This window comes from Psammomys obesus, unplaced genomic scaffold (genome assembly GCF_907164565.1).
Source record: "Psammomys obesus unplaced genomic scaffold, mPsaObe1.curated_primary_1811, whole genome shotgun sequence".
Classification (NCBI taxonomy): domain Eukaryota; kingdom Metazoa; phylum Chordata; class Mammalia; order Rodentia; family Muridae; genus Psammomys; species Psammomys obesus.
In genome coordinates this window covers 1,922,044-1,933,341 of record NW_026593947.1, presented here as the reverse complement: position 1 = coordinate 1,933,341, position 11,298 = coordinate 1,922,044, and the positions used below count along the sequence as shown (strand labels likewise).

At 48.5% G+C, this 11,298-nt stretch overlaps 2 protein-coding genes across 2 annotated transcripts in view; both read right to left on the bottom strand.

The window, feature by feature from the left end:
- The window catches only part of Tomm20 (translocase of outer mitochondrial membrane 20), an 11,071-nt gene extending 10,771 nt beyond the window's left edge, over window positions 1-300 (bottom strand). The window contains exon 1 of the mRNA XM_055617561.1: window positions 61-300. Within this exon, the coding sequence (XP_055473536.1) occupies window positions 61-181 (121 nt within the window). The 5' untranslated portion in view covers window positions 182-300. The remainder of the gene's footprint in view (window positions 1-60) is intronic.
- A 5,149-nt stretch (window positions 301-5,449) lies between these two features.
- The window catches only part of Rbm34 (RNA binding motif protein 34), a 19,680-nt gene continuing 13,831 nt past the window's right edge, over window positions 5,450-11,298 (bottom strand). Inside the window, exons 7-11 of the mRNA XM_055617576.1 lie at window positions 8,525-8,608; window positions 8,378-8,441; window positions 7,599-7,638; window positions 6,850-6,968; window positions 5,450-5,918 (exon numbers count right to left, since the gene is read on the bottom strand). Coding sequence (XP_055473551.1) covers window positions 5,637-5,918; window positions 6,850-6,968; window positions 7,599-7,638; window positions 8,378-8,441; window positions 8,525-8,608 — 589 coding nt within the window. The 3' untranslated portion in view covers window positions 5,450-5,636. The remainder of the gene's footprint in view (window positions 5,919-6,849; window positions 6,969-7,598; window positions 7,639-8,377; window positions 8,442-8,524; window positions 8,609-11,298) is intronic.

The window sequence follows — 11,298 nt, the reverse complement described above, 5'->3', positions numbered from 1 at the left end:
GGGGGGGGGGGCGGGGGGGCGGGGGGGGGGGGGGGGGGGGGGGGGCGCGGGCCCACTCACGCTCTCGAAGCCTGTTCTTGAAGTTGGGGTCACTCCGCCTCTTGCGGTCGAAGTAGATGCAGTACCCGATGAAGAGGGCGCCGCACACGCCCGCGGCGATGGCGCTGTTGCGGCCCACCATCCTCGCTCGGCTGCGGCGAGAGCCGGGCCGCGGCGGCCCGCCAGACAGCGGTTGGCTCCGAGCGAGCACGCCGGCCGCTCGCGGCCGCCAGCCTCCGGTCCGGACGGAAAAGGCCGAGCGCGAGCACTTCCGGCGCGCGAGGACCCCGGGGGCGCCCGCGGCGGTGCCTGCGCGGAGGAGCCCGCGCGCACGCGCAGACGGCCGGGCGCCGTGCTCGGGGCGGGGCGTGCGCTGCGGAGGGCCGGTGGGTCACCGCGCGCTCCCCTCCTCCCCCCACGACCTGGGCAGAGGTGGGGGCTGCTGAGAACAGCGCCTCATCTCAGGAAGAACGTGACTGACTTGGTGTGCGCGTTTGCTTTTTAACTTGGGGGCTTAGGCACGTCTAGAACTCGTTGTGTAGCCTGCCCTGGCCTCAAACCTGCAATCCTCCTGCCTCACCCCCCCTGAGCAATGGTATTAAAGGCCTGAACCACCAGACCTGGCAGCATTCGCGTTGGAAGTTGGGTTGTGCCGGAACTCGGACACATGACTGGCTTCGAAGTGATTTTATGAGGTGGCTCTTATCTTAAGCTGTGGAGGAGAATAGGGCGATTCTGAGGTCGTGCATGGGGAAAGCCGCAAACGCTTAGGCGGCCAGCCTGAACTGAGGAGACCCACCTCCTCCCGGGGAGGGGGAGCGGAGCACTATGAGACACTGTGGAGCACACTTAAATGCTGTGTGTGTGTGTGTGTGTGTGTGTGTGTGTGTGTGTGTGTGTGGCACTTTCCGGGCGTCTTTGTTGCATACGCCTTTCTGTGAAGAGCTGAGGCAACCCATATGCTGTAAATGCACCCCTGCTGGCCGTGCTGCTCGGCTCCAGGAGCACTGATTCAGAACACTTAGACTGATGGTCTTTTTGTCATCAGAAGCCACAGTGAACTATGGATGACTTTGCACCAAGGAAATTAGTGCACACACGAGGCTTCCTTCGTGTGTAGAGTTTGTTATGACTGGTGCAAGTTCTCACTCCCACAACCAGGTTGTTCAGTTTTAAAAACTTAATGTATGTGCAGAGAAACTAGAACAGGAGGCCAGATGGCCTCTCTTTTTCTTTTCAGGCAGGGCCTTTACACTGGGGCTGGTGTTTTGTGTGAAGCCAGCAAGCCCCAGCAGCTCCACCTGCCTGGGTATGGGGTTACAGGTTGGCTGCGCTGGAGACAGGTCCGCTCCACCGCAGTCACCAGGGATGCTGTCCTGTGTTGGTGCCTAGTGCTGCCACATTAGACCCAAAAAGCTTCTTCCAACTGATTAAAACAAAACCCCTGCAGTTTTGATACACTGAGCTAGCAACTAGAGGGGCGGCAGGAAAGGGGCCGCAGCTGCAACCATGCCCACACCACCACCCATCTGTGAGAGCAGCAAGATAGAGCAGGATGGCAGACAGCAAAGGCTGGAAGGAAGATGGAAAGCTTCCAACTGATAAGCTTCCAGCACTCAGAGGCCCAGGCACTACCACCTCTACAAAAGCTATTCCTTGCTCACCTGATTTCCATCTGAGCAAAAGAATCCCAGCCAGCTCATCAGCAATGAGCCCCCCACCACACACTTGTGGCAGCATTTGAAGGAAAGGCACTCGGGTACAGCACTGCACCCTTCACTGATGAAACTTGCTCTGAATAGTTGGTGTCTGAAGTTCCTACAGAGATAACACAGCCAAGTCTCACTGGAGGACAGCCTAGCCTGGGAAGCCCTGCTTTATCAGAACAGGAAATGGTCCTAGAGCCCTGTGTGCAGTCAAACAAGGCCCGTGGAACAGAGCAGCACAGAGAGATGCTTCCTTATACCTCGCACACAGCGTGATCTTCCTCATCCCCAAAGTTACCTGTGACCCTCAACCTCCTGAGCCTGTGGTGCATGGAACAGAAGTTACCCAGCGCCCTAGTTGGCAGGAGACCGTGAACTCCAGACAGCGGGTAGTCTTTGTGGCTTGACTTAGAGGTAAGCCCAGCGTGGATTATGTGTAGCAAATGCAATGTTGAGACAGCAGCATGCTAACACAAGTAAAACACAAGCAAACTCTCGCAATGGAAGCAGCCTGGAATATACAAGTTTTTGGTGAATGAAAGCAAAAACTGGGTTCTGGGATAAGTTAAGTGATAACCAGTGTTTTTACTTTAACTTACTGTATTATGGATCAAAACCAAGAATGGCATGAAGGCTCAGTGCTCTGCAACTGAGCTGCACCTTTTGCCTCATCAATGCATTTTTAATAAAGTATCAACAACACATACAGCCCTGCAAAATGTTCATGTTGAATAAACGTGTCGATGATTATTAGGAAATACTGCAGAGCTGAAGGTAACTCATCACACACCTTTGATCACCTGTGGAGGTATCACAGGGAAGTTAGGAGACCTGCTTAGTTTTACATCCCCTGACCTGGGCCAGACACAAACACCCTTTACGACCACTCACGGGGCTTGTCACATGGAAGCCTGTGACAGGAACAAGCTCTGCCGGTCCAAGAATTGGCTACAGCAGCAAGGTGAAGGGTAGGTGATGCAAAGCTTCCCTGTGCCTCTCACTGTAAGAATTCTTCTGAGACCAAGAAGAAAATGACTAATTCTCATGATTCATCAACACCTAACCAGTACTTCTATGAGTGCTGAAAGCCAACTGCTAACCACTGTGAGGAATTTTAATCCAGCAACATGGCTACTCTGACTGGAATACAGGCATGCCTCTAATCCCAGGAGACAGGCAAGCAGATCTCCAAATTCAAGGTCAGACTGGTATAAGAGGAAGATTCAGAAAAGCTTATGCCCAGGTGAGGTGGTACACACTTTTGATCCCAGCACACTAGTGACAGAGGCAGGCAGATCTCTGAGTGCTGTTCAGGCAGTTCAGCTGAGTCAGGAAGCTGAACAGCAGGGCAGTGGAGTTAGTGGCAGTTCAGTTCATGGAATTCAGAAGCAGTTTTTTTCCGAGAGTTTTACAGACAGGTTGAAGAGGTAACTAACTAGACATGGGTGAAGACAGAAAGAGCCAGAAAATTAGAACAGATTGCCAGAGTTTGAGGCCACGCAGAGAAATTCAGCCAGAAACCGAAGAGAAGCCAGTTTGAATCAATCAGCCAGGAGAGGAGTTCGAGCCAGAACAGCTGAGTTGAAGCAGCTCAGTGAGAACAAGAAAGGGTGAGCTTATTAAGCAGTAAGTCTCAGAGGCTGAAAACACTCTAGACTGTATGGAGTCTTCCAGGACTAGGCCTACCTAGGTTAGCAGATAGAGGCAGCAAGAGACATTTGAAACAGGTTACTAAGTTACTTTCAGTCAACTCCTACCCAGCATCTTTATGATAAAAGCCAGCTTCTCACCACTGCTGACCACGCATTCTAAGACCCAGATCTCGAGTCCCCAAATGACCAACAGGATTTGAGTCCGATGCAAAACATGAGGGTCTTTTATTACAAACAGGAGCTGGGTTGCTGCCCTTTACAAAGACAAAGGGGCAAGTGACCCCCAACTCTGGGAAAACAAGGTTTTTAAAGGGGGGGGAACGCAAGCAGGGAAGTGCAAGTCTTGGCATTACAGGATTGGGCGAAAGGGTCTCTAGGGGAGCTGACCTTTAAAATGATTGGTCTGTTTTTAGGCACCAAGACTGCAAATGGTCAGGCCTGGCTATCTGGGGGACACCTGACCCCTGGTCCTGCCCTGTTACGTGCAGGCTAGGCTGTAGCAAGGTGGGGAGGGGGTTAGCACATTCCATGGGCTTTCTTAGGGGCTCCGTGATTCCAGTCACATCCTAAGGTTAACCTGAGTGGGGACTGCTGCTGGACCTCTGCTCTGAAAGGACTGTGATCTGGTGATTTTGCTCCAGTCCCAGGAATTAACTCTAAGTTTGTGAACCTCTCAACACACAGTCTTGTGGTTTAATATTTAATCAGATATAAACAAAACAAGTTTTCCAGGTAACAAAAAATTACACAAAATATCTTTAGAAAATTTTCTACAAAATACATTTTTTAATGTTTTAAGCAACCATAGTAGCACACATTCTATTTATGGAAGTAGATTCAACAGTTACACAGTGACAAATTCCAAAACATCTGGGTGCAGGGAGAAGGCTGTGCGTGCTGTGTGCTTCATAAGGACAGCCACATGTGCACAACGGCACCCATGCGCCTCCATTCACGTTATACACACAGTAATAATGTCCACATATAATCTGCTATGCTTTAGTTATGCTGCTCACTCACACGAGTTACAGTATGCACACAAAATCTAATGTTCCATCGTTATATAACTTATGCAAAAATGCTCAACAATGATCAGATAAAATTACTGAGATTTAAGGTTTGGAACCTGAAAAGCAAGGTCCCAAATACTGTAAGGGAAACTAACCATGAAATATTCAGTCTTGGACACAGGAAAACGAACTTTCTCTGCTCTAAAAGCTACACTTTTATTTTTAATTATATGTTTATGCCTCTGTGTAGGTATGTTCATGAGTGCAGGAGCCTGAGGAGGTCAGGGGAGTTGGACCCAGGAGCTCCAGGTACAGTCAGTTGTGAACTGCCTGACGTGGGTGCTGGGAATTGAACCCCAGTCTTCCTGGAAGAGCAGTGCATGTTCTTAACGGAGAAGCCACCTCTCCAGCCTATGTCTTAAACACGCATTAGGTTTTCAACATGCTAGTTCCCAAAGACAGATTTTTCAAAACTAAATGCTCATCCTATCCTCCTGCCTATCAACGTGACAGGATGTTTATTACTAGACTCTGCCTAACTAAATCAGCCCTTGGCTTACTCTCCCTCCCCCTACTTCATCCTGGAACCAGCCCCAGCTTGGTAAGATCAGAGCCAGTCACTGTAACCAGGCCAAGCCCCTACAGAACGCAGCAGTACGCTGTCCTGTCATTCAAATCTAAAGTTTCCAATTTAATTATCACAATTCAATAGGAAATGTCTTCACGCTTTCTGGGGCAGCTGCTTCATTCTGAGCGACACTAATTTAAGGATGACATTTTCCTGGAAGAGTAGTCTTCAAATGAAACCAGCTTCATGGGCAACCTGTCAAGGACATCAATGACCACTGTAGTTGCCTCTTAGTGTTCTTACTAGTTAGCAAGTATTAGACGGATGGAATAAGACAGAGATGGGGCTCTCCACAGAGATGAGAGGTGAAGCATGGGTGTGCATCACCAGCCGCCCCTTTCTCAGGCACAATGAGATTCCACACCTGGAGTCAGTATTCCCACAGTAACCATTTGAATATCTGGTCTAAGCACAACCAGTATTAATGTTTATTATTTTTCTTTCATCCACTTCTAAGAACTAAGCTTCAAAGAAGCCTGACATATAATATGAATAAAAAGCACTGTGGAAGCCTCCACAGTTTTCATATAATCCCTAAAAAACCGAGACCCTCATTGCAAGACACCCCTCACCACAGAAAGGAAGAGGGTAGCTTCTGTCATTACTGCTGCTTTTTTGGTTTCTTTGTTTGCACTTTTTTCTTTTGTCCTTTCTTCTTCTTTTTCATGAGAACAGCCTTTTCTCCAATAAATGCATTCTTGGAATGTCCTGCATCTTTGGAAGTAAAATTAAGTCTTTGCTTAGGTTTACTGACATCCTTCAAGCTTGGATTTGAATTCTGTTGTTTTAGTTTTTCTTTATTAACAGAACGCATGACTCTCAGTTTTCTTCCCATTAGCTCAGAATTATTTAACTTCAAAGCAAGATGAACGGCATCTGTGTTCTGTAGTAATGAGATGAAGAAACATTAATTTCCACCAGAAACTCCTATGTAATGAGACTAGTCAGAATTCAGTGGTATATGTCACTCTCAGGCTTGAGCCCCTAGTTGCTCATGCTCCCCTCAAGATTACCTGGCGGGGCTTAAGCCGCCTCACCAAATGCCCACGATCAACCACAGGTTCACTGTTCTCATCACAGGTGCGTTCTTCAGAACAGTGAACAGCTCATAACCCAACTTTCTGTAAAATTTCTGTTGTAAGTAGAAAGCAGAAAACTCCCAGTCCCTGAGATGTGGGACTAGCAAGAGTTCAACTTGAGTCTGAAATTCTGTTCTATTCCAAAGCAGAACCATTAGTACAATTTTAAATGTTGAGATGTAGAAAGTACGCTATAAGCTTCTCAAAGGGGTGAGTTACATAAAGACCAGTAACAAATAAGCTCAGTGTAGGAAAGCGACACCCGCCTCCCGGCAATGCCCATCAAGAGTCGAGAGCCTGGTCCTGGGAAACGCCTCACTCCACAGTTAAGCATACATACTGCTCTTACAGAGAATTGGAGTTCAGTCCCCAGCACCCATGCTAGGTGGCTCAGAGCCACCTGTAACTCCAGCTCGTGGGGTGGGGGTGGGGATCCCACATCTCTGGCCTGGCACCTACACCCACATGCACAAACCTACATACAGACCACACACATTCATATGACAAATAATACAAATCAATCTAAGTGCCATCAAGTGGGTTTCGTTCTTTACTGCCTAAGAATATTAGGAAACACTGAGTGAATGGTCACAGAAGATAAAATTCCGAGGTCACTCTGCTGTGGTTATGAATTCAGCTTCCTTCAGTCAGAACCTGGGGCTTTACATGGCAGCACACCAGCACAGCGGCCTCACCCAGCATTTCAAAGAGCATGAGCACATTCGTCTCCCATACCTCAAAGAGCACATAGCCAAAGCCTCGGCCGACACCCGTGAGTGGGTTCCTCACGATCCTCACTGCTACGATGCTTCCACAGTCCAGAAAGTGTTCCTCCAACGCAGACTCTTCAGCTTCTACAAAGACCCAACACAGCTGAGGTGAGGGGCTTCCCCGTATCAGCTAGAGAGGTCTGATGTGCTCCGAGTTAAGCAAAGGCCCATGCACACAACATCATAAGCATGCTGCTGCTTTCTTTTTCTGCTTTTCTGAGACAGGGTTTCTCTGTGTAGCACTTGCTATACTAAAATATGCTCTGTAGAGCAGGCTGGCCTCTAACTCAGAGATCGCCTGCCTCTGCCTCCTGAGTGCTGGGCCACCATCACCCAGCTTATAAAATGCTTCTTAAAGTTAGTCACAAGCAAATTATTACATTACTTAGTGGTTTGTGTGGGTTCTGGTGGTAAGGGCCCTGATCTCAAAGCCTCACCAACACTAGAGAGGAGCTCTGCCACAACCCTAACTCTTTCTAAACTGTCCTCTGAGGCAGCCTAATTGGTCTTCACCTTTCAGTCTTCGCGCTTTGGCCCTGAGTAGCTGGGATTAAAGACATATACTGAGCATCACACCCAGAATAACTCACTTTCCTTTTGTTACTTTCCATACATTACTCTTCTCACACATCGTAGGCAAGCCCTGCCACCAACCCATGACCTGCCGTCATGTACTAACAACAATGATACTTTCATTTGCTTAAACAAACTTACTGTAAGGAAGATTACCCACGAATACTGATCTCTTGTCCCTCTGAAACAACAGGAAAAATAAAAGCCATGTATGTTAGAAGAGAGAAACTCCCCGCCTCTCCCCCATACATCGCTCCCCTTCTGGTTGATTACACGCCTGCCCATGTCTGTCTCTCATCTTCCCTCTGCATACCTGTGAGCACAGAGGAGCGGCTTCATGCATAGTGCTACTCACAGTGCTGCTTATGGAGGGCCTGCTTTTACAAAGTTTGGCCTTTGAGAAGCCAATCAGCAAACACTTTGAGCTCTAAGGCAGGAGCTCTCAACCCGAAGGCTGTGACCACTTTGGTCAAATGACCCTTTCACAGGGTCACCTAACACCACCGGAAAACATAGCTATTTACATGATGATTCATTCACAACAGTGGCAAAATTAGTTATGAAGTAGCAACGTAGTAATTTTATGGTGGGGTCACCACAACACGAGGCACTGGATTAAAGGGTCGCAGCGTTAGGAAGGCTGACACCAGGTAACTAAGGCCACATCGTCTCCAGGACAGCTGCTGCCCTAAAGAAGAAAGGCTTCTTTCTCAGTTTCCCTCCTGTTCACACTACTGGTTGCACCTTTCTACACAGCTGTCAAGATAGTTTTGTTGCTGGCTTGTTTTGGGGGAACAGTTTCACACAGTTACTCTGGTGGACCTGTAATTCCTGTTGCTTCCTGATGCAGGAATTACAGGCATGAGCTCCCACATCTGACTCTCTTGTTAGGATCTGTAAACAAGTCATATTCTACTTACAGAGGCAGTTTCAGATGCAAGATCAACTCGAATACGGAACCCCTCTGCAATCTGGGCTCCATTTCTATGTACAAAGACAAGGGGAAATCGACGCTGACACGAGCACCGGCTGTGGGACCCTCCCCACAGGACAGAGGACAGAAGTACCTCTGCAGAGCGCGTGCAGCTGCGCTCTCCTCCTTAAACACCACGTACGCATTGATGCTCTTCTGGTCAGGGTGGAATTTGCGTCTACAGAGCAAACACAAGGAAAACATCATGGAAAACTTGCTAACCTCAAATTCAAGAAAGAAAGTCTAATTTTGTTTTCTACAATTAATACAGTACAAGACCTGCAAGGCAGAAGGTCCACATCTCAGTAAACATCAACAATTCAAAAAGGAGCAGACATAAAAAGATAGCAAAAGAACAGGAAGCCCACACCTTCTCGGGAGCCTCACTGCGAAGGAGGGTAAGAACAGGGCGCCACACGTGTCGCGCAGAACAACAGAGGGTGAGAATGTCACCCTGGCTCTAACTCTGCGCCTAACATTCTCTTTTTCACTGCAAGACAGGCATAGAAAGGACACAAAGCCCCGGCAGCCAGCCCCAGCCTTCCTTCTGATGGCCACGACACAGTCACCACCACGCCCGCTTCCTCAAGGTGGCCTCCCTCCTAATCCAGCCTGCAGCCCCATCGGCTCCTGGACAGCACTCTCTGGCCTGCCCGTTCTCCTTCAATCTGCTGCAGCTTTTGATATGAATTACTTCCCACAGCCTGGCCCCAAGAAAACAGTTTGACATGAACCTCTGTCTTCTTATAAACTTAAAAAGAAGTTATAAACTTATTACCTTATAAACTCACTGCCGGCTCCAAAGGTGTGATCTGGCTGAGTCATGGTCCCTTTTCAAGACCACAGTTCTCAGCAAGGCATGCCATAGCTGCTCTCCACTTGTGTGTGAGTGTGCTTGCACATATGTACAGGTGTGAATGGAATCCAGAGGTCACTCTCATCTCTCTTCCCCTAAGTGCTGTCTACCATTTCTGGTATATTTTTAAGACATGTGTTTGCTTAGTTGTAGGTAAGGGGGGCATGCACCCTCATGTGGCGGCAGAGGACACTTGTGGGAATTAATCCTTTCCTTCCCCAGGTGGCTTCCAGAGCTTGGTGGCAGGCACATGCTTGCTGGGAAATCTTGCAGGCACTACCTAAAGTTCTGAGACAGGGTTTCTGGCTGGCCTGTCGCACCACACAGGCTGGGCTGGCTGGCCACTGGGTACCAGGGCTCTACCCGCCTCTCCAGCACTACCAGTACTACAAGTACCAAGCACCGTGCCTGCGGTTTTCGTTTTATTTATCGAACAAGGCACCCAGGGGTCAGGCTTAGGTGCTCATGACATAACTAACTGCGCCATCCCCCCAGGCCAGCCTTTTGCCATTAGTGACTACAGTTGACGTGGCTGCCCGCTGGTCTGCCAGCAACAGGGTAACGCGGTGAGCCGCTGGTCTGCCAGGCTGCTTTGTTACTTAGCTCTGAGGAAGGGCATGCTTCACCCTAGCGTTCACCTGGAGTCAGTGATAAGCAGGATGTTTTGCCAAGTCTATCTCCTTTTGTTTGAGACATCGGATGGGATATCTTGTCAAGTTCACACCTTTTGTGTGTGTGAGGATCACACAGACAGGTGGTCAGAGGTAAAACAAGTCTGACTTCTCCCTGAACCCATTCATTGTACTGAGTTGCTTCTGCTCTGACTTGAAAAGGGATTATGGGAATAAACCGGGAGACTAGTTTCTACTGAGAACCCTCTCAGAAAGACCACATGTATGGTGTGTTGGTTTATTAACTTTCTTTCAATCCTCACTCCCCACTCAAGAACTGTTCGACTCTGCTGCGGGCTCTGGCAGTAATATAACATGGATGTGATTGGGCAGAAAACAGTAATATTAAGGTAAACAGACTGCAGATGGAGAGATGGCTCAGTGGTGACGTGCACTTGTTGCTCTTGAAGAGGATCTGGGTCAGTTCCCAGCACCCTCAGCGCAGCTCATAGCCACCTGTAACTCTAGATTCAGGGCCGTGACACCCTTTTCTGGCTTGAACCAAACACACATGTTGCACATATATCCATGCACATGAAAATGAAAACAATTCTCAAGGACAACTGTAACACAGACTTAGCAGTGATCACTGGTCCTTGCCTACAGATGTCGGCCTGCTGCTGAAGTAGTAAAAAGCCAGCGCACAGATGAGCACACAGCGCCAGGCACGGCACATGGCAGGCTGCAGCACACCACACCACCGGACGGCCTTTCTCTTTTTATTGAAAAAAAAAAAAAAAACATTTTTCAAGCCAGGCGTGGTAATGCACGCCTTTATCCCAGAGGGTGGAGGATCTCTTCGAGTCCCAGGCCAGCCCGTCCTACAAAGTGAGTCCAGGACAGCCAGGGCTACACAGAGAAACCCTGGCTCATGACAAAAAAGAAACCAAACAAAAAGACCAAAAAAAGTTATTTTCACACAATACAGTCCGATCAGTTCTCTTCCCATATCTTCTCCCAAGTCCTTGCCACCCTCCCACTCCACACCTTCTCTCTCTTAGAAAACAGACAAATAAAAAAACCAACAATACAGAAGAAAAAAAAAGGATGGACACAGACACACACCTACAAAAACACAAAATCAGAAACTGTAATATGTAAGAAAAAACCAGTATGGTTGGAAAGAAAAGAAAAAAAAAAGTCCAAACAAAGCAGTATGAGGCAAAAACAAAAAGTTCAAAAATCCCACTGCTTTGTGTCAGCCATCCAGCGCTGGGCACAGGGCCTGGCCTAATGTGGTGTACCCTGCTGGGCACGGGTCTAATGTGGTGTACCCGGTGAGGCACAGGGCCTGGCCTAATGTGGTGTACCCTGCTGGGCACAGGGCCTAATGTGGTGTAC